The sequence below is a fragment of the Macrotis lagotis genome, chromosome 4 (assembly GCF_037893015.1).
Source record: "Macrotis lagotis isolate mMagLag1 chromosome 4, bilby.v1.9.chrom.fasta, whole genome shotgun sequence".
Lineage (NCBI taxonomy): Eukaryota > Metazoa > Chordata > Mammalia > Peramelemorphia > Peramelidae > Macrotis > Macrotis lagotis.
The window spans coordinates 61,847,312-61,870,699 of NC_133661.1; the positions used below are offsets into that span (position 1 = coordinate 61,847,312).

Below are 23,388 nucleotides of genomic sequence, written 5' to 3' on the forward strand. Positions count from 1 at the left end.
CCAGGCCTTATGTGAAATGCTAAGCATGCACAAAGACAGGAATAGCCTTTATACTGGAGGAGTTTACATTTAGCCAGGAAAGTTAGTAAGTCCATCTTTATGTATGTACTGAATAAAGAGAAAGTATATGATTCAAGGTCAGGGAGGGTACTAGCGTCTGGGGGGATCAGAAAAGACTTTATGGAGAATGTGGTTCCTGATCTTCATTTTAGGTTGGAGTTTTGTGGGGGTGAGGAGCTGAGAAAAGCAGTTAGTTGGATCATAGACTAAGGTGCTAAATGGTCACAAAGACTGGAAAGATGGGTTGGGATCAAGTTGTAAAGGATTTTTTCAGCTTTACAAAAAACTTATTTGATCCTAGGACATTAGAGGGACGCTGGAATTTATTGATTAGGAGCATGACATGTTCAGATCTGTACTTAACATAATTTTGGCAGTTGTGGGAACTATGGACAGGAATGTGGAGACTTGAAACAAAGGAGGAGATCATCTTGAAAGCAGTTCTAATAATATCAGTCAGTTGAATTAAGGATGTGGTTGAATAGAGAGAAGGGAATGAATGGGGAAAGTTGTGAAGATAGAAATGGCAGGATCTGGAAGATTTCATATTTGTGGTGAAGTAGAGTGAGGATCTTTTCCAGACAAGTTTCTATCTATGCCTTTCCTATTTTGCATTTTTTGCAGTTGTATTTTTTCAACCAGAATCTAAGATTTGACATTTATCCCAAATTTCATTTTATTCAACAAGTTTCCTCACTGGTTATGATGTTTTTTTGTATCCTTAATTTGTTAGCTTTGTATTAATCCGGCTTTATGCTATCTGAAACTTTATTGAAAGTGATTGAAAAATAATAAAATTACAAGATCAATCTCAGATTTCTGGAGCACCCCAATTAAGACCTCATTACAGACTGACATATATCTGTCCATTCAACCAATTTAATTTTACTATAGATCTTATAAACCAGTATACGTTTTTGATTTCCATTTCACTTTGTTGTTTTGCCAAAGAGGTTTCCAGTCTCTTGTGCTGACTGGCATCAGTGAAACTTTGTTGAGAAATGGTGAGTCTTAGGGGCAGCTAGGTGGCGTAGTGGATAAAGCACCGGCCCTGGAGTCAGGAGTACCTGGGTTCAAATCCGGTCTCAGACACTTAATAATTACCTAGCCGTGTGGCCTTGGGCAAGCCACTTAATCCCATTTGCCTTACCAAAAAAAAAAAAGAAATGGTGAGTCTTGCGGAGCAGCTAGGTGGGGCAGTGGATAGAGTACCTGCCCTGGAGTCAGGAGGACCTGAGTTCAAATTTGGCCTCAGACACTTAATAATTACCTAGCTTTGTGGTCTTGGGCAAGTCACTTAACCCCACTGCCTTGCAAAAAGACCCCCCCCAAAAAAACCCAAACAAGAAATGGTGAGTCTCTGTTGATATATTTCTAGTCTTTCCCATCTGTTTTTAACAGAACCACCTTTTCCTGTCATATCTTGCCTTTACTGTTGAAATATCTTTCGAATTGATCTCTCATTCAAAAGCACAATTCTCAGTGTCATTTTCTTATGTGCATAAGCTCCCTGTTTGACTTTCAAGTTCCTTTAATATCTGAACTCAATTTACCTCTCCAGCATCTTCTATCATATGTGACTCTAAATCCTTAAATTACTCTCCTTTTTTTCTTGTCCCTTTGCCAAGGGTGCCTCAGTACCTGCAATTCATTCCCACTTGTCATCTGGCTCTTGGAATTCCTCATTTCCTTCATCTTTGTGTCTACAGTGTCCCACACATAAGAGACACTTGATTACATTCTTTTGTCTGTTTCCTTTTTTTTTTAATTATCAAAAAGCTGGTTGAAATACAAATTAGGTTGGAGTTTCCTCAGAGTCAGATTTTTGTGATTTCTATTCTTCTAATTTGTAATTGTTCAGTTGTTTCAGGTGTGTCCAACTTTTCCTGACCCCGTTTTTTGGGGGGGGGTTCTTGGCAAAGATACTAAAGTGGTTTGCCATTTCTTTCTCCCTTTCATTTTAAAAATTAGGAACTGAGACAAAGCTGGTAAGTGTCTGATGCTGGATTTAAATTCTCTTATGAGTCCTGATTCTAAGCCAGTCGCCCTGTTCACTGTGCCACCTAATTGCCTCCAGCTTGTTACTGATTTTTATTTTGCTCTAAACATAGAAACATAGAAAGTTCGTTTGGGAGTGATTTTTCCTTGGTAACTATTTCCTTTTCTGTTAGATTTATCAGTCACTTTTTTTGTGAATTATTTTGGTGCTCAGGGTTTTTAAGCACTTTCTGACTCTCTTTCTGAAGAGAATGTTCTTTATATATCTGTATTCATGAGGTTTCTGTATAGTGTACAAACCTTTGGTTCATCTTATTTCTTGATCTTTAACCATATTTTCTTTTTTTAGGTTTTTTTTACAAGGCAAATGGGGTTAAGTGGCTTGCCCAAGGCCACACGGCTAGGTAATTATTAAGTGTCTGAGACCGGATTTGAACCCAGGTACTCCTGACTTCAGGGCCGGTGCTTTATCCACTGCGCCACCTAGCCGCCCCTTTAACCATATTTTCACTGTATTTTTTTTGCTCCAGTTGCATTGACGTCACCAAGTGTTGAAATATGTAACAGAGAATTGTCATAGAATTTTTCTGTATTAACATCTACATCAGTAGTTGAAGTCATTATATTCATGATGTTCTTTTTGCAAATATCCATCATGGCGTGTCTTATGAAATGACATTTCTCCTTGCCTAAGTGTGTGTGTGTGTGTGTGTGTGTATTTCAAGAATGTCAATACAACTATATTTCACTTTTTCTAATAGAATGCTCATTTCTTACCAAAGATCTTCTTTTTAGTGTACCAATAACTAATTTATATAGCTGTTTAAAAACTGAATCTGTTTTACATAGTTAATATATTTAAACAATTCTTTCCTAGAAAAAGCTGTTACTATTGTATGTCAGTCTTTAAGAACATATAATTAATTGACATTTTCTTCCATATTCGCATAGCATATTTGAATATTTTTGTGGCATATAATTTTAGTTTTTCATTGATGCCTTTTGCTAAAACTATAGTTAAATATCTATAAAATTTCCCCTCCGCTCACCCCCCCAATAGAACATTTCTTGAAATAAAGAAAAAGTTAAGAAAAGCCATGGTCATAGTTGGCCACTTTATGATTGAGAAGAGGGAACTGAGATACCTGTTCTTTAGAACTGAGATTGGTTAATATTTAATTGCTGCTATTTAGTAATGATTTCATTTACATTCGTACAATAAACAATTGGTAAATTGGTAAAAGGTAAACAATTTTAGTTCTTAAAATTTAAATTTTTCTACGTCTTTTAGGTAAAAAACGACGACTCACCATTATTGAATGTGGATGTGACATTAACACAATGATTGATTTGGCAAAAGTGGCTGATTTGGTAAGTTTATAAGGAAAAGCTCAAGTCTCTTTTGGAGATTTAGATGTGTCTAAAACAGAATTATTCAATTCTTTCTCCCCACTCCCCATTTCTCTATTTTTCTTGAAGGAACACCATTCAGTCTCCCAATTTCAAAACTTCACAGTCCTCCTTGACTCTTCACTCTCCCACTTACATATCCAATCAGTTGACAGATCTCATGGGTTCTACCACTGTATCTCTGACCTGCCCTTTCTCCTCCCATGGTCACCACCCTAGTGCAGACTTTCATCTCCATTCAGCTCTGTGTAATTTAGTAATTGTCTTCCTGCCTGAAGTCTTTCTCCTTTCCAGTCTGTATTCCAGATACCTGATAAAGATTTTCCTCTTTTTACCCGATACTTCACCTTCTCTGTCCATGTCTTTGCAGTAACCTGGAATGTACTCTCTCCTTACCATTGCCTCTTAGAATTCCTAGCTTCTTTCAAAGATCAACTCAAATGCTACCTTTTCTTGAAGATTTGGCCTAGCTTTCCCATCCCCTATCCCTAAGTTTGTGCTTTTTCAATCCCCCAAATAAAACATTACCTTGTATATGTTTATTTTTGAGAGTATGAACTCTCTTAATATAATGTAAGTGCTTGAAGACAGAGGCTATTTCATTTCTAGTAGCCAGGTGGTGCAATGCAGAGATCTATGAATTTGGAAGGAAAACCCAAGTTTGAATGCTACTAGCTTTGTGACCCTGGGAAATTTAATCTGATTCTTCCTCTGTAAATTGAGGCCTTGCTTTGTTGGGAGCCAGGGTCTCTAAGCTGCTTGACACAGTCTCGGCAAGAAGACTCAAGACAGTCACACCTCCTGTCAGGTTTTCCAAGGACCCTGTGGAGGCTGGAACCCTGCATTGCTTCACAGAGATTTTATGAAATTCAACTGAGATAAAATAAGGAAAGTGCTTTGAAAATCGTAAACAATAGATAAATGTTAGCTGCTCTTTGTTTCTTCATTTTCTGACTGAGGACCTACTAATTACTTGAGAAATGTTTATTGATTGATTAGAGTATTCATATTTATCTTATTTTTCCGACTTATTTTTAAAAGGTGTATGTAAAATGCATTTTAGTAAGTTTCATTGTATCTTAAAAAGGTAGAGGAGTTTGATATATAAAGGAGTCTTGTGTCTTTGGATAAGTGACAAACTCTTTTAAATCATCTCCATCATTTTTCTTTTTTGAATTTTTGAATTTTTTGAATTCTAATTTGAATTTGTGTTTGAGTGGTGTATTTTTGTAAAGACCACCTATATAAATTTTCAGTCTAATTTCTATGCTTTTTCAAATGATTTTCTGGACCAGCACTAATATAACAGTTCTTAAACAGTTTGATGGAAAGTCATGGGGAAATCTGATAATTTCTTTAAACAAAATTTGTCTTCCTCAGAGTGAGATTGGAAAAAGGCATTTGGTTTACATGGGATTCTACATTCTTTATTATATTTTATTGCCATTCTAGTTTAAATGGAATGCTCAGATATCTGTAGTTTATTTTAGATCTTAAAAGTACTTCTTTTTAGTTTTTGCAAGGCAAATTGGGGTTAAGTGGCTTGCCCAAGGTCACACAGCTAGGTAATTATTAAGTACTTCATAAAGCAGTTGCTTTTCTTAAGAGTAAAGAATCCCGAGAAAATTCTGTTTTTATCTATTTTTTTTCTAATACATTCAAATCCTTGAGGTGGAAGATTGTGAATCTTGATGGGTATCGAGGTCCTTTGAGAGTAGAACTGAAGATTTTTTCCTTGTCATTGTGATTTTCTAAAGAGAAACTTGAGTCAGTAGGTCAATTTCCTCATTGGTTGAACAGTTCCAAAGTAAATGACTGCTGTTTTCTGTTTCAGGTTCTCATGCTTATTGATGCCAGCTTTGGATTTGAGATGGAAACATTTGAATTTCTAAACATCTGCCAAGTGCATGGATTCCCTAAAATTATGGGTATCCTCACACACCTTGACACCTTTAAGAATAACAAGCAGCTAAGGAAGACCAAGAAGAGATTAAAACACAGGTTTTGGACAGAAGTCTATCCAGTAGGTATCAAATTTAGAATTTGGTGCCGATAATTACATAGCTCTTTAATTGCCTTGACCCTTGACCTTTCTAACTTCTAGACTTTAGGACTCTTCCTTGTAAAATGAGGGAACTGGACTAGGTCACTTCTGAAATCTTAGCCCAGTGTCTGGCACAAGGTAGGTTCTTAAGAAATGTTTATGGACTGACTGTTTAACTCTAAATATATTATCTTGTTACCCTTTTGAAGAAAAATAAGCTCTACTGCTGGAAGAGACCTTTGAAATTGTTTAGTCCATCCTTTCATTTTACAGATGAGTAAGCTGGAGCCTAAAGAATTAGCTCCACTGTTCTCATCTTGGCAGTCTGAAGAAGAGTGAAACATCATCTTGTCTTTGGTTTTACCCCCTAGGGTGCCAAGCTGTTCTACCTCTCTGGGATGGTCCATGGTGAATATCAAAATCAGGAAATTCATAATCTGGGACGTTTTATCACAGTTATGAAGTTTCGTCCTCTCACATGGCAAACCTCTCATCCTTATGTCCTTGCAGACAGGTAAAGGTACTTTTCATTTAATTCATTTTATCAGAAAGTAGGAGTGATAGCTAACTTCAGGAAGCAATAGAGACCATGATAATGATAGTTGTTAGCAAGTATTTATATATTGTTCAAGGATTAAAGAGTGCTTTCCATGTAAAGCTCATTTGAGCTTTCAGTCTTGTAACTTCCAAATTCTTGGTTCTTGCTGTAATACCACTATACTCATGAGAGGTATCCTCATCTTACTTTTTTTTCCCCTCTCTCAGGATGGAAGATTTGACTAATCCAGAAGATATTCGAATGAATATTAAGTGTGACAGAAAGGTGTCTATTTATGGTTATTTAAGAGGAGCAAACTTGAAAAATAAGAGCCAAATACATATGCCAGGTACCCCATCTTGCTCTATTGAAATATTACTTTGAGAACACTTCGATGCAAAATGATTTCTTAGGAAAACTGAAGGCAGCGATAAATATCCCAGGACATAATAAGTCCTTAAAAAATAACAACCTTAATTCTGTGAAACTTCTGCTGTACCTAATAACAGGGGAATCCTTTTTAAAAAGTATGGTATCTGGTGTCAAAAGGGAGTTTTTCCCTATTGACATTTATGACGTTTTTTATCTGTTTGATAAGAGCGCTTTTTTAAGCACTCAGGTTTTGAGTGTATAGTATAGTTTTCTAGTAGATTGATTATCTTTTGTCTAAATGCTGTTTCTTGCCTATGATTTTGTGTCCTAGGTGTGGGAGATTTTAATGTGAGTGATGTCAGTTTTTTGCCAGACCCTTGTGCTCTTCCAGATCACCAAAAAAAGAGAGGTTTAAATGAGAAAGAGAAGTTGGTTTATGCACCTCTATCTGGAGTTGGTGGTGTATTGTATGATAAAGATGCAGTTTATGTTGATCTTGGGGGCAGTCATGCTTTTCAGGATGAAGAGGTAAGGAAGGACCTTTCTCCTTTTGAGTTTTCCCTCATTTTTTTCCATTTTAAAGTCATTTTATAGCATAAAACAAATTTAAGAAAAGTTTTTTTTTAAATTTCGTTTTGACCTCCTGTGTAAACTCTATAGTTTTTGAGAGTAAAAGTTATTTTTTACTGGCCTTCCATTTTTATTTTTTACCCCAGCTGAGCATTAGGATTTAGGGGAAGGGTTAAATTAGATTATATATTATTCATTAGACAAAAAGACTTTGTGATTTTTATCATTTCTCACATAATTTTTAAAGTTCTTTTTAACCAACAAATTTTTCTTTGTGATCATGTGCAGTTTTTTATAATAATCATCATCTCTCCTTGGCTTTATTGACAGGAGGAGTTGAGGCCAACTCATGAGCTGGTCCAGAGCCTCATTTCCACACATTCTACCATTGATGCCAAAATGGCTTCAAGTAAAGTGTCACTTTTCTCAGATTCCAAACCCTTAGGGTTAGAGGAAGTAGAAAACCAAGGGTAAGTTTTCCTTTTGTTTCTTTAAGGAGACCTATTCTTCTTGTGTCCCAAAATTGCTGTAAAAGGTGTGATTGCTTTGATTGCTTAAGCCATTGCAAGAATCCCATAAACTTTCTGGCTTCATAGTCCCTCTGATGATTAATTTGGTGGTATGAATTTCAACATGGAGAATCATTGTGACCTTAGATCCAAGATCTTGGATTCAAGTTCTGTTTCTGATATATGCTGACTCTGATACAGGTTCTGAATGAGAGCCATGAACTTAATTTTGTTGTCAGTAAGTTACATTTCACTATAATTAATTTAGTTTGTAATCCTGTATATTTTACTTTATACATTTTAACTTGCTATTCCCAAGAGTCTATATACTTCCCCAAACTCTCAAAGAATCCATAATGTGAAAAACATTCAGGATCCTTGCTCTGATACTCTTTTAGAGAAGGTGCCAGTTAGCTTCTGTAGAGTAAGTTTCTTCAGTCAGGCATTCCCTCTATGAAAGAAGTCATAGGTCCAGGCCCTGTCCCTCAGTGCCTATTCTTATCCTATGGTGATTGTGTTTCTTGTGAGAATTCATGTTATAAGGGGTTGGAAACTTGTTATGTTTGTGGAAGTTACTAGCTAAGTACAAGCTTATCGTTCTTATGTAGAAATAATTCTTGTTGTATAATGTACTCTCAGTAGTAATGCTTATAGAAAGTGTTAATAGTTCCCATCTCACTTGTTCTGTGCAAATAAGTTGCTTTGTAACTTGCTTGGGAATACAGGTTTTTGATGCCAAAAGAGGAGAGACAAATAGATCCTGAAACAGGTCGAGTTCGTCGGAAAGCAATCTTTGGGAGTGAGGAAAATGAGGATGAAGATAGTGATGGTGATGATGATGATAATGGTGGTGAAGATGAAGAAATGCTTGAGGAGGAAACAGTAGGAAGTGAGTCTAGTGATGATGATGCAAATGAGGAAGAATCTGATAATGAACTTCTCTGTAAAGAACAGACCATTAGGAGAATCAAACGTCCCAAACTAGAGGAGATGGAAGAAGATGTCCAGATGGATCTTCCTGCATTTGCTGATAGTGATGATGACCTTGAGAGGAGTTCAGGTGAGGAAGGGGAATCTCACGAAGCCGATGAAAGCAGTCCAGAAGGTGAATCATCTGAAGAAGCAGAGAGTGATGAGGAAATCTCAGAGTCTAAGGCAGTGAGAGACACTGCTAATAAAGTGATCCCAGGAAAATCCCAAAGTAGCCTGAGTTTAGAAAAGGCTTTAGTGATGAAAGCAGCCCTCACCACTACAGACTCTGGTCATTGTACAGCTGAGGAAGCATTTGCATCAGATGCAGAATCTGAAGAAGAGTCTTCTCTTGATTCACTAGAAGAAGGTTCAGGAACAGAGCAAGGTGCTAAGAAGAGACTTGCGAAGCACCCACATCGGAATGGAAAGGAGTCCAAGGATGTAAAAGATGAGAGTCTTGAGGTGGAAGATTTATTAAAAGAAGAGGAGGAATATAATGAGGAGATTGACTTTTCAACAGAAACTGCAGGTAGATTTGAAGTGTTTAACTCTGAATTTCCTTGTCTAGTCTAATCATTTGAGAAAAAAATGAGACCTGACTTTTGTGACTTGGTTAAGAATGAAAAGGTAATGATCACAGAAACTTGGAGCCCCACAGGCTGAAAGGCCATTGACTGGTGTATTGTTGATTCTTCTAGGTGCACTCAAGTGGAAGGAAGACCTTTCCAGAAAGGCCGCAGAGGCCTTTTTGAGGCAACAACAGACAACTCCAAACCTTCGAAAGCTTATTTATGGGACAGGTATGTCCAAAAATCAAAAACTTTTGGTCTAGGCTCTAGACTCTAGCACTAGCTGTCTGTTAGCTTCTTAGCATGTTGATTTCCCAAAGGGGTGAGGAGGAAGCAGCCTGAAGTTTTGTTTTGGGGAGGAGTAGTTCATGTTCATAGATGGCTAATATACTAGGTAAATTAGTGACTTTCCATGATCTTTTTTCAAGTATTTAATATTTACTATCTTTTGTTCTCATAACACCTGTATTTCAGGATAGCCATTTCTTCTGCAAAACCCACTTAGAACAGAATAGAAAAGAAGGGGAGAAGCTCCTTTTTTTGTTGTTGTTTTAAGTATTTTATAATAAACTCATAAGGGAATTATTTTTATTGACATGAGATGGCATTTTCCAGGACTTGCCAGTGCATAGACAGATTAGAACTCAGAGCTTTTGGATTTTTCATTTTTGTCCTATCTCTGGTTAAGTTCTTAGTTTGAAGGTGGTGATTATGAAGTTGTGTTTTTCATACTTTTCCCCACTGGTATTTCATTTAGTGGCCGAGGATGATGATGATGAAGGTGAAGAAAATGAAGAGCTTGGAGGCTTGTTCCGTGTCAGTCGGCCAGACAAAGAGTCCAAACGAAAGGCTGACTCTTTGGACTGTTCCAAGTTTCCTGTGGAAGCACCACAGGATTGGGATTTAGAGGAGGTAAGGTGGGTAGGAATGCAGATAAACCTCTGTACTTTGTTCTTTGAGAGGCATAGGAAGATTCACTTCCAGGTGGACATTGGAGTGGTGAATTATTTGATAAAGTTAACTATCAAAATCCATCTGCCCTGTTATAAGAAGTTGTGAGCTATAATAAAAGTGTTTACATTTTCACAATTTTTTTTTGGTAAACACAGAAACCCAGGTAATATTAGCATTAGAAGAGAACTTTAGTAATCATCTAGCCCATTTACCTCATTTTTATGGCTAAGGAAACTGAGGCCCAGTGATTTTTTAATACCCACAGGGTAAAAAACTGTCTATAAAATACAGAAGGGTAGGTTAGAAAATCTCTTAAGGTCCATCTTTAAAATTCTGTGATTCTCTAGATGTGACGTAGTGGATTAGAGCACTGGCCCTGGATCAGAAGGACCTGAGTTCAAAACCGACCTCAGACACTTAATAATTACCTAGTTATATGATCTTATTGCCTTGGGGGAAAAAAAAGAATTTCTCTAGATGGATGACTATTCCTCTCTGGCTTTAGTTTAAATATTTGTTTTGCTCTCAATGAAATTTGTGTTTTAAAAATCTGTGTTTTTAATCTTGGAAGTTTTCTCATCTGTGTACCTTTTTTTGACCATGAACATTTTTTAATATTTATTTTTATTTTTGTACAAATGGTTTTTTATACATTACTAAAATATAATTGAGAGTAGACAATACCCCCTCCCCCAAAAATATTGACCCTCATGACCAATAAAGGAAAGAGAAAAAAATTAAAATAAAAAAATAATAATGGGGCATCTAGGTGGTGCAGTGGACAGAGCACTGGCCCTGGAGTCAGGAGCACCCGAGCTCAAATCCGGTCCCGGACATCCATCAATCACGTAGCTGTGTGACCCTGGGCAAGCCAACCCAACCCCATTGCCCTGCAAAAACAAACAAAAAAATATAATAATAAAAATGTGCTTCAGTTTTTGTTCCAACACCACCAGCTCTGTTGCAGGTGGATCACATTCTTTATGATAAACCCATCACAAAAGCTGCTTACATATTTTTCCACTGTTGCCATTGCTGATCACAACTCCCTCCATTTGTACTTCCCCACTATCATACACTATATTTTCTCTCTTTTCACTCTGTCCCTTTTCTTAAATGTGCTGTAGGGTAGCTGAGGGGTGCAGTAGACTGATCACTGGCCTTGGGGCCAAGAGGCCCTGAGCCCATCTACCACTCTTAAGGCCCAGCAGCCACCCCGTCCTGTGGTACCGGACAGGTCATCCAATCCCAACCCCTTGCAGGAAGTAAAAAAGAAAATGTGCTATATCTGACCACTCTCCTCCACGGTCTACCCTCTCCTCCATCACGCACATCCTCCCCTTCCCCCTGTACCCCTTCTCTTATTCTTACTCTAGATGTCTATACCCCATTGAATGTGTGTGTGGGGGTGTATATTATATATAAAAAAATATTTGTACATATATGTATATATGTTGTTTCCTCTCCAAGCCACCTTTGATGAGAGCAAAGGTTCCCTCATTCCCCCTTGCCTTCCCCCTTCCATGACATTGCAATAGTTCGTTGTAATAAAAAAAATCTTATTATCTGAAATATCTTAGCCTATTCCAGTTCTTCTTTCTCTTACTCTCATTACATTTCCCTTTTAGCCAATGACTCCATTTTTACAATATATTATATCTTCAAATACATCTCTCCTGCTTCATCTATAAAAGCTCCTTCTATCTGCTCTGTTAAATGAGAAGTTTCTTATGAGTATTATCAGTATCATTTTTCTATGCAGGAATGCATGCAGTTCATCATTAAGTCCCTCATATTTTTACCCTTCTCCACTCTGGTTTACCTGAGTCCTGTATTTGAAGATCAAACTTTCTGTTCAGCTCTGGCCATTTTAACAGGAACATTTGAAATTCCCTTGGTTCATTGAAACCTGGAAGAGGACTTCAGTTTTACTGGGTAGTTGATTCTTGGTTGCATTCTGAGCTTTTTTGCCTTACAGAATACTATATTCCAAGCCCTTCGAACCTTTAATGTAGTTACTGCTAAGTCCTGTATGTTCCTGACTGCAGCTCCACAATATTTGAATTGTGTCCTTCTGGCTGCTTGTAATATTTTCTCTTTGACTTGGGAGTTCTGGAACTTGACTATGATATTCCTGAGGGTTTTTTTTTTAATTTCTGGGTGAGGTCAGTGGATTCTCTCCATTTCTATTTTGCCCTCTGCTTCTAGGATATCTGGGCAGTTTTCCTGTAGGAATTCTTTAAAAATGATGTCAAGGCTCTTTTCCTGATCATGACTTTCAGGTATCCCAATAATTTTTAAATTACCTTCCTGAATCTGTTTTCCAGATCACTTGGTTTTTCAATGAGATGTTTCACATCGTCTTCTAATTTTTCATTCTTTTGATTTTGAAGTATTGTGTCTTGACTTTTCATAAAGTCAGCAGCTTCCTTTAGTTCCACTCTACTTCTGAAGAATTTGTTTTCCTCAGAGAGCTTTCTTATCTCTTTTTCCATCTGGCCAATTCTGCTCTTTAAATCATTCTTCTCCTCAATGACTTTTTGAACTGTTTTATCTATTTGACCCAAGCTGGTTTTTAGCATGGTATTTTCTTCAGCATTTTTTGGATTTCCTTGACAAAGCTGCTGATTTCATTTTCATGTTTTTCCTGCATCTCTCTCATTTCTTTTCCCAATTTTTCCTCTATCTCCCTCACTTGATTTTCAGAGTCTTTTTTTGAGCTCTGTCATAACCTGAGCCCAATTTCTGTTTTTCTTGCAGTCTTTAGATGCAGGAGCTTGTACTTCCTCATCTTCAGATTGAGTATTTTGATCTTTCTTGGGATCATAGACAATGTATTTCTCAATGGTGTTCCTCTTTTTTCTCTGTTTACTCATTTCCCCAGCCTGTACCTGGTCTTGGGGTGCTTCCTGAGCTTTTGAGTAGTATTGGGGACTCCCCCCCCAAAAAACTGCAAGGATCTCAGTGTGTGAAGCTCTGTCTTCCCTCCTTGTCTGTGAATGACCACAAGCTCACCTCCTGCCATGGGGCTGAGGTGGAGGGGTCCTTCTGTTCAATTGGGGGTGGGGCTAGACTGTGATCAGGATTTGAATCTGGTCAGAGCCCCAGAGTCCTGTTCCAGGTACAGAGGACAGACCTTGGAAATCTCTCTCCACTCCCCTACCTAGGCTGAGCACTCAAGGCTCAGTTCCTTGGGGACTCCTGCTTACTAGATCTGCCTACTTCCAGTTCCTGCATCTGGGTTGCCGGGGCCACGCTGCTTGCTGAGTACTCTGAGGGCTGGGCTTTGCATGCTTGCTCTGGCAGAGGCCCCCCCTGCTGATCTTCCAAGTTGTGCCCAGTGCTCCCTGTGGTTGAAGTCAGGAAAGTGCCCCTGATGCCATGAGCCACGACTCCCAGGCACCCAGGGCTGCCCAGGGAGGCTGAGGTTCCTTCACTCTGGCAGGCTGCCCCTCTAACCCCATGGAGCTGAGCCTTTCTACTATTTTACAGGTTACCTTGGGCTGGAGAATTGCCTCACTGGATCTTCCTGTGGGTTCTGTCTCTTGAAAATTTAGTTGGTCATTATTTTATGAGTTTTGAATTAGAGAGAGAGAGAGAGAGAGAGAGAGAGAGAGAGAGAGAGAGTGAGTACCTAAGAGAGGCTCTTCTCCTGTTGCCATCTTGGCTCTGCTCCCTGACCATAAATATTTTTAAAATGTCTAATATTTACTGCAAAATGTGTTTAGGAGCAGTGCAACTCTTGATACCTACAATTCACACAAATTGACAGTTTCCAAAGGAGGAAAATCAACAATGTGCCCCCCCCCCCCCCATAATTAATTAGATTTGTCTGGACCTTTGATTGACTGAATAGATGAACATGGTAGGCCCTTCCTAGATGAAAACATTAGGATACTGGTCAGAATGTGTTAATGGTATTCTCTGTGCTGGCTGTTTTGATAGTAGTTCTAACATGAAAATAATAGATTAGAACTCTTAGTTTCTGCTGTAGTTAAATTGCAAGTAGTAATTAAAGCTTTAGACTATAGAGGTTGGCTAAACTCAAGTTTGAACTGTATTTTAAAACAGAAGTATCAGAAGAGTTACTTTCTCTAATTTGAAGAGAGCTTCCATTTAATTTTTGTATCTTACACCCCTATAGTCTCTCTCATTATTGAGAATAAACCTTAGACTCTTGTTAGTGCTGTTGCTTTTCCTGTTGTTAAACTCTTCTCTTGGATAAAGTGTAATAATTGTGTTTAGAATCAGTGAGATGTAGATTCCAAACCCAAGTCATTGATTCTCTCCAGGAGTGGACAGGACAGGCAAACAGCAGTAGAGGGTTGAGCTGGTTATTATTGGAGTCAAGTTGTAGGAGACCTAGTCCGAGAGTTGTTACGGTTTAGGGATAGGAAATTTAATCCCTGTGGTACCATTAGGAAAATTAAAGAGCAGCCCAGTTTCTGGAAAACTGAGCTAGAAGGGAAGGAACAGAATATTATTTGGGCTTGAGGTAGGGCCTTAATCATCTGTAAAATTAGCCTGAAATTTTAAAATGCAGTTATAAGAGTGAGCTAGTTTTCTTAACTGGATCAAAAGATCATGATTAAAAATAGTTCATATTCATGACTTAAAATTTTTTCCCCCAATAATTCTATTTCACTATGATTAGTTTCCATAGTAATTCTGTGAGGGTTTTTTTAAAATGGTTTTTTAAAATATTCTGAGTAATGTTATTGTCTTCATCTAATTGTCTTGGGGCCTGGGACTAGGACACATCAAAAAAGGATAAGAGCCAGCCTGTGGTTTAAGAGGAATGTTGGGGCAGGTTGTGAAAAATGTCTTTGCAGAAATGTTCTCTTGCTGAAATTAAATGAAAATAGGAAAAATGTGGGGTGGGGCAAAGTTTCAAAATTTATTAGCAAGTTATCCATTTAGCTAAGGCATCTTAGACAAGATAAAGGACTGGTCATATTACCATACTATATCCACTTCATTAGTCATGGAACATCTCTGCTTAATTCTTCTCTATTCCTTTCCCTCCGTGGTGCTCCATATTGAGCTCTGTACTTAAAGGCAGGTATTAAAGGGAGCTTAGCCTTTTAGGACAAATGAAAATGGGGTGAGATTGCTTGGAAAAGTAAGAGCCAGATGCAAACGGAACAATATTGCTGTTTGGTAGCTAAGAAGTTGTATGAAGTGTTTGATGCCCATTAGCTAAATACTGTTAATTTTTTTTTATTTTTCATGTGAGGTGATGAACAACATTCGAGATTGCTTTGTGACTGGAAAATGGGAAGCAGATAAAGATGCACAGAAACTTTTGGATGATGATGGTAAGTAAACAACCAAAAATTTAGTACCTACTTCTCTTGAGTGCTTTGGCACCTAGAAAATGCTTTCGTGCCTGTTCTTTCACTTGAAAAGTCAGGGACTGATAAACTGCTTCTGTATCATATTTTGAATCTTTGACAATCTGAAGTTACTTGTCTTCTCCTCTAATGAGCTCTGACCCCAGAGCTTTTTTCTTTAATCTGCCTCTTTCATTAATGATTCAATCTAGTGGCTATTTAGCAATTATTGAAGACTAGACACAGGTGTTGTCATATATATCTCAAGGCATAAAGGGAACATTCCCTGCTTTCATGAAGCTTGCATTCTAATGAAGGAGACATGTGCATATGTACCATAGGTGTATATAGTCAAATACAGGATAATCTTGGAGGGGAAAATTTGGATATCAAGGGTCTTAACCTGGGGCCTTTCTTTTTTTATAACTATTTCAGTATTATATTTGTTGCTTTGTAATCCTATGTGCTTTGTGCACTTAAAAGCATTATTTGGGAACCATTTTCATAAACTTAAGGGGTCCATGACACAAAAACATTAAGAAATTTTGCACTAGCACTTTCAGAACCAAACTTTTGAAATGATTTAAGAATTCCGGAAGCAGAAGAGAGAAGAGCTAGCATGCCACACTTGGGGGAAAGTCATACAGAAAGTGGTCTGTGATGGGACAGCAGAGTGTATCGAGGAAAGTAATGTAGAAAGGGACTAGAGTGGGGAGAACATTAAGGCCAAGTACTTGTTGGCTTGTGGAGAATGGATTGGCAAGGGGAGAGATAGGAGGAGACTGTTGCAGTGATCCTGGAAAGATGAAGAGGGCCTGGAGTAGAGAACTTGTCCTTAGTAAACTAGGTTTAACTGCATGGTTTGCTACCATTAGATTCTTCAAATTCTTGTACTTCCCTCATTTATGCTTTGCCAACCTCAGTCCTTGATTATCCCCCACCATCAACAGTAGTAAAGGCAGTCAAGACCCTCTCTGGTCTTATAGAAAGGTCAGTGATCTGCAGTCATTTCATTGTAATTATTCAAACCCCTCTCCTCAACCCATCCCCATCCCAGCCTTGCTTTTTTCTAATCAGATAATTTCTCTAATTTATTGAGAAAATTGCTGCCATTCATAGACTTTCTTTTTGTATAATTTACCTCAAAATTTTTGTCTCTACCTTTTCCTCTTTTCCTCCTATATCTGAGGAAAACTTCTTTCCAAGGTCAGATGGTTGATTTGTGGTTCATTCTCATATCTTCTTGTTTCCTCTGAGAATTTATCCCTTTTATCATTCTAAGTTAGTATAGTAACTTTAAAAAAAATAATTCTAGGGGTGGCTAGGGGGGCGCAGTGGATAGAGCACCTTTCCTGGAGTCAGGAGTAACTGAGTTCAAATCTGACCTCAGACACTTAATAGTTTTTACCTAGCTGTGTGGCCTTGGGCAAACCACTTTAACCCCATTGCCTTGTAACCTATAAATAAACAAACAAATAAATAAATTTCTTAAATAAGCAAATAAATAAATAAATTTCGGAACTCAAAGGATCAAATAAAATGAGAACCTCCCTACACACAATAAAAAAAGAAACTGAACACATCAAAATATGGTTGCTGTTTATCAGTATTGTATGATTGTATGTAAATGTTACGACAGCGTGCTCGCTTGGTTTTGAATAGTGGACAATGCTCTTGAGATTCCCCAGTCATCAATGGAGTGAAACAAGGATGAGTCTTTGCTCCCTTGCTTTTTAGCTTGATGTTTTCAGCCATGTTTGCCTTCACTGAGGATGATCATGGCATCGAGTTCAGCTACTGCATTGATGGCAAATTCTTCAACTTGAAAAGGCTACAAGCCAAGACCAAAGTAGAGGGAGTGTTGGTGCAGGATCTTCTGTTTGCAGATGATTGTGCCCTCGTTGCAGCCTCTGAAGCTGAGATGAAACAAAGAATGAATTCTCTGTTGCTTTTGCTAATTTTGGTCTAACAGTTAACACTAAGAAAACCAAGGTACTTCATCAGCCAGCAGCACCATGACATCCTTATGTGGAATCACTGATTATAGCAAACGGAGAAGTTTTGAGTACTGTGGACAAGTTTGCTGGCAGTGTCCTTTCCGAGGAGGTACACATTGACATTGAGGTTGACACTTGTATTGTCAGAGCTAGCTCGATGTTTGGAAGGCTCCAAAAGAATGTATAGGAGAGAAGAGATATTAGACAGACCATTACCTTGAAGGTCCACAGAGCCATTGTGCTGACCTCATGGCTATATACCTGTGAAACCTGGACAATCTACCAGCACCATGTCAGGAAATTGAATCTCTTCCACTTAAATTGTCTTAGGGAGATTCTGATGGTCACCAGGCAGAAGAAGATACCAGACACTGAGGTCCTTTCTTAAACTAAACTACATAGCATTCAAACATTACTACAGAGAGTGGAACTATGATGGGCTGGTTATGTTGTTTGGATGCCAAATATATACTTGCCAAAAAAAATTGAAGAACTTTAGAATTGATTGTGGAGCATGGGAGACACTGGCACAGGATCACCCAGCAAGCCATGCCCTCATCAGTGAGGGGGGCTGCACTCTCCAAGAAAGGTACAATTGAAGCAGCTCAAAGGAAGCATGACATGTAAGTTTATAGAGTATTTTGCCCAACCTGTAGTAGAGCATTCCAAGCTCATTGGGCTGATCATCACAGTCAGACACTGTAATTTGACTCAGACATAGTGATGTCATTTTGGTCTTCAGTAATGAAGAACAAGAAGTATTTAAGTTGAACATTTAACTTTTAAAATTGCCCTGCCTGTCCATGGTTCCTTTCTAGTCTTCAGGTCTATGCATGATGATCTTTTTTCCCTTTTCTGTTCTCTTTATTCTTACTCTCATCCCCTTCCCCATTGGGGGGAAGGGAGGATGCTTATAAAAAATATGCAGATTCAAGCACATTACCTCTTCATTCCCTTCCATTATAGTCTTTATGTCTCCATCTCACATATATGTTCAACTTTACCTACATTATCTGTCTGCTAGTTTCTTTACCATATTTAAATCTTTCAAATTCTCAGTTGGTCCTAGAAATATCTCATCTTCTCTTTCACTGCCAAAAATATCCTAAACAGTATCATCTGCACAGGCATCAAACACAGGTGGCCCTCAAGTACAGCCTAACTAGATTAGGAAACATGTAGCAAAATATATAAAACTGCAATAAAACCTGCACAATTTTACTTTTTAAAACTAAATGCCACCTAGCCACCCCAGGAGAGGATCCTTAGGTATGGTGAAATGCCCCCCATTTCTGTTTGAGTTTGACAGCTTGACAGCATGCACTGAGCTTCCACTTCCTTCACCCATTTACAGCTTCTGACAACCCCTCACCTGACAAGGAGCACTATCAAAGGTTGCTAGTGATTTCTTCCTGCCATAATAGATGGAATTTGTTCAGGCCTTTTCATTTACACCTTCCCAGCCCTCAACAGTATCGACTCCTTCTCAATGCATCTCTTCTTTTTCTCTGAACAACCTTCCTTACACCTCTTAGTGCAAGTCTTCTGAATGTGAAATCTGTATCTGTGTAATCTCTTTCAGTAGGTTGGAGTTTTCTTTGTAATTCTCTGCGTTTTATGTATTGAAAACATTCTGAAGGGGTCCATTGACTTCACCAGACTCTGGATGAAGACTGACACACAAAAAGTGGAGGTCCCTCCCTTAGTTGGCGAGGTGCTGGGGGCTCAATCTGAACTGTGAGCAGGTTTTGTTCCTCCTGTCAAATACCTGTAAACTCTTTGAGGAGAAGGACGGCAGTATTTTTGCCTTTTTGTTCATGATAGGTGCTTTACAAATGGTAACTTGAAAGAAGGTAGAGAATGCAGAACTTTGACTGCTAAATGAAGGAAGAAAAAGGTGGGGCATATTTCTATATAGTGACTCTTGAAAGAAGTGTTAGACTGATGGGGGCTCAATCTGAACAATGGGAAACTGGTAGTTTGATAGTTTTCTTTTGATGCTTCTGTTTTACAGAAGAACTCTATGGTGACTTTGAAGACCTGGAGACTGGAGATGTGCACAAGGGAAAATCTGCCAAAGTAAAGGAGGAGGAGGAGGAGGTATGCTTATGCTTTCATCCCCTTTTAGAGAGGCACTAGTTCTAGCAAATAAACCCCTAGTGCAGATGGAAGATTTACTGACTATGACCAGGGGAAAGGAAGGGTTAGTTTATAGAGAAATATGGTGGCCTGTTGAACCTTCCTCTATGAAAAAAATGGGGCTTAAAGCAGCAGTTAAATAGTGTTGATTGTTATTATCCTTCTTGATTAGGAATTTTTGAATTCTTTTTCTTCATTTCGAGGGGATCATACAAATTTGGAAACAGCTATAAAATTGATTTTCCTTTAGTTTAGCTTTGCTACTTTATTTTAGTAACTGATTAATAGATTCATCTGGATGAGGGTGGTCAGTGAAATGCTTTGACACTATTCTTAACTCCTCTTCATTTAACATTTTTATTAGAAATCTGAAGGAGAAACAGATACTACTTTTAGCAAATTTATGGGTGTTAAATATATTGGAAGACAGGGCTTTAAAAATCTTGATAGTTTGGGGTGGCTAGGTGACGCAGTGGATAAAGCACCGGCCCTGGAGTCAGGAGTACCTGGGTTCAAATTTGGCCTCAAACCCTTAATAATTACCTAGCTGTGTGGCCTTGGGCAAGCCACTTAACCCCATTGCCTTGTAACATAAATAAACAAACAAATAAATAAAACTCCATTTGCCTTGCAAAAACCTCGAAAAAAATCTTGATAGTTTGGAAATATGAATCAAGTTTTTAAAAATGAAATTTAATAAGATCAAGCTCTTCATTCTCTCATCTATAAAAATAAAGATATGAGACTAGTTGTTTTCTGAGGCTTTTTTCTAGGTCTGACAGTCCAGAAATCTGAATGTTAAAATCCTATATTTAAGAAAATCGGGGGGCGGCTAGGTGGTGCAGTGAATAGAGTCTTGGACCCAGGAGTACCTGGGTTCAAATCCGACCTCAGACACTTAATAATTACCTAGCCATGTGTCCTTGGGCAAGCCACTTAAACCCATTGCCTTGGGAAAAAAAATTTAAAAATTAAAAAAAAAAGAAAATCAGATATATACAGCTCTAGATTATGGGATTTGTGATCAGACTTTAGGATTTTTTTTTAGTTGACTGCAAGTTTAAGATCAGTGTTGTCTGCTGGATAAACTATTCTAGTTTTAGTCTAAACGTCTAAAATTCTTGAATGAAGTCTGTGATTGTCTGACTCTTCTGTTCTGTGCAAGTTAAACATAGCAAGTCTGCAGTGTTGGATTCAGTTCTCTTTTCCACACTTAGGAAGGATAATTGCTGAGCTGGTGCATGCCCAGAGAAGACCAAAAGGAGGTTGAAGGACCTGGAAACCATGTCACAGGAGGACTAGTTGAAGGAATTAGAATTAGTTTAGAAAAAGCTTAAGATTGATGTAATAATTGTCCTCAGTTATTTGAAGAACTGTTATGTGGGTGGATGTCACATTCAAGGCAGTTTTGACTCAGTTAAGGGAGGGGAAACTTTATAATACTTAGAACTCCTCAGAAATGGAATGTGCTATCTGCCATGAGGAAATGTTGAGGCAAAGGGTGACTGATCCCTTGTTGGGGGAGGGGCTGCTCATCTTTGAACTATGGCCCTCTGGACTCCTTAGATGCTTCATTTTTCTAGGGGACTTTTCAGGCAGGGGTTCTAACCAATATCAGGTTAAATTAAATTTTTTTAAAAAAACAAACCCATGAGCATCCTGAAGGAAGAATTGAGGCTGCTGCCTATATATCTAGCTGACTCCTTGCAAGATGTTTTCAGACTTAACCACATGAAAACTTTTCTGGGCTGCTGGCTATCCCATATTTTGTCTTAAAGCTGAATTTACTTATGAAGATTTTGTAATTGCATATTTTTATTCTTTTTGTCTTATTTTCTCTCTACTACTTAATGCAGGGTTTCCTCTATTTCTTTGACTTGTTTCATTTTCATTGTTCCTAATAATAAACTGATAATCCAATCTAATCACATACCACTAGTGGGTTGGTTAGCCATTCCCCAGTAGTGAAATATGAAGCACTCTTTATTTTTATTTAATTATTTTGCTATTACAGATATTCCTATTGCAAATACTTCTTTACAAATAGGTCTTTTCCTGTTTTCGGTATCTTCCTTGGGGAGCTTTAAATCCAAAAGTAGGATTGTTTCAAGCAAACATTTTTATAACTAGTATAATTTCCATTTGTTTTCCAGCATGATTGCAACAGTAGCAAATTACATACGTCTTTTTTTGGTATGCCTATCAATTATAAACTTTTCTTTTTTATCATCTTTACTATTTAGATTGTGTGGGGATTAATTTTTCTCTATGGTGATTTTTGAGCCCCTTTTAAAGACAGCCATTGATAGTTGATGTTTCTTTTGAGAACTGTTCATATTCTTTGACATTTTATCTTTTTTGTTGAATAGATTTTAATTTTAGCAATTTGTATTAATTTCCTCTAGATTTTAGAAATCAGATTTGATTTTGAGAACTATTTTGTGCAAAGGTTTGTTTCTTATTTCAAGAAAGCAGCTCATGTGAGAGATTCTCAGGTTAAAACCTTTAGCATTGTAACATTGAAAATCAAGGAAGAATCAGGGCAGGGGTGTTAGGGTAGAAAAGGAGAAGGGAGGAAGAATTTGACAAATCCCCAGAAGCCAGGCCAGATGGTGGGGTAGAAAGAGGACAGGGGTGTAAATGTTCTGCTTAGGAAGGAAAGTGGAAAGAAGCAGCAATGAATCATGTATGCTTTCAGGGAAGTTGTGGTTCATTCATGGCCTTCAAGATAGTGGGTCAGGAGCTGTGGGTCATGTGAGATACGAATGCCCCTCTTTATTAGGAAGGCTCAGGTTTAACTTGAACCTTTTTCACTTCTGTGTTTTTTTCCTCCTGATCTTTACATTTTTGATTGTTTTCATCTTAACGATTTTTTTCCCCTCTTTGGAATTGAAGGTTTGGTTTGTTTTTCCTTTTTGCCAGGTTGAAAGTGTAGAGGAGGAAATTAAGGAGGAAGATGTGCCAAAGGTAGAGGAAGATGCGAAGAAAAAGCGTCTGGAGAAAAAGCGGAAATTGAAAGAATTATTTGATAATGAGTATGATGAAGGAGAAACCACATATTTTGATGATCTTAAAGGTGAAATGCACAAACAGGCTCAGGTAAACTAGTAGAGTATGTCAGTCCCACTTGTAGACTATGAAGTTCACAATTATTGGAACCAAACTCTTTGTTCCCCCTTTTCTCCTTTTTACTCCACTTTGCCTTTTTAGTTCTTTTCCAGTGCTTCTAATTTGTGAAGAGATAAATAGGATTCAATGTAATAGGACTTGAAGTCATCAGGTGCTAGAGGTAGGAGATTCTGAGTTTCATTATGGCCCCAGATACTCTGTGGCACCTACTTTTCAGGGTGGTTCTGAGGATCAGTTAAGATAAGATTTGTAAAGAGCTTGTATAAAGCCCAGTGCTTGGCAAATAGAAGCACTAAATAATTGTTATTGTCATCATTATTATTTAAGAAACCGAAAACACTATAACTAATTGGGAGGTTTGTGATCCTACTCTGCCATCAGCTCACCTTTGGGACAAATCTCTGGCTCCCTCTAGAATTAGGCATAAGCCAGCTGATCTCTAAGCTCTCATCCAGCTTTGACCTTCTGTGATTATAGGAAGTTTTCATCACATAAGGAACATAAGTGGAAGAAGTAGAAAGCAGGGCAGTTCAGCCTGAAGCTGCGAGTTCTGTGAAAGGGAATGTCAGGGAGCAAGTGAGCTCTTTAGGGGTGGGATGCAGTTTGCAGGGGGGGTGAAACAGGGAGCCATGCACACACAGCTAGAGGTAAGGCCTGGAAACATCCATAGCTTTGATGAGGGCTTAGTCATAACTTGCTATTGAGAAGTGGTATAAGCTTGGACAGAAAGTTAGTCTAAAATCTAACTGAACATTGTTCGATTCCAAAAATTCATTAAACATTTATTGAGCATG

General features: G+C 38.1%; 1 protein-coding gene across 2 annotated transcripts in view; it reads left to right on the forward strand.

The window, feature by feature from the left end:
* The window catches only part of BMS1 (BMS1 ribosome biogenesis factor), a 36,770-nt gene that overhangs the window by 6,201 nt on the left and 7,181 nt on the right, over nt 1-23,388 (forward strand). For both annotated transcript variants that reach the window (XM_074232967.1, XM_074232968.1), the window contains exons 4-15: nt 3,350-3,429; nt 5,303-5,491; nt 5,884-6,026; nt 6,278-6,399; nt 6,754-6,950; nt 7,323-7,462; nt 8,227-9,002; nt 9,172-9,273; nt 9,800-9,954; nt 15,233-15,314; nt 19,341-19,426; nt 22,388-22,564. In XM_074232967.1, coding sequence (XP_074089068.1) covers nt 3,350-3,429; nt 5,303-5,491; nt 5,884-6,026; nt 6,278-6,399; nt 6,754-6,950; nt 7,323-7,462; nt 8,227-9,002; nt 9,172-9,273; nt 9,800-9,954; nt 15,233-15,314; nt 19,341-19,426; nt 22,388-22,564 — 2,249 coding nt within the window. The remainder of the gene's footprint in view (nt 1-3,349; nt 3,430-5,302; nt 5,492-5,883; nt 6,027-6,277; nt 6,400-6,753; nt 6,951-7,322; nt 7,463-8,226; nt 9,003-9,171; nt 9,274-9,799; nt 9,955-15,232; nt 15,315-19,340; nt 19,427-22,387; nt 22,565-23,388) is intronic.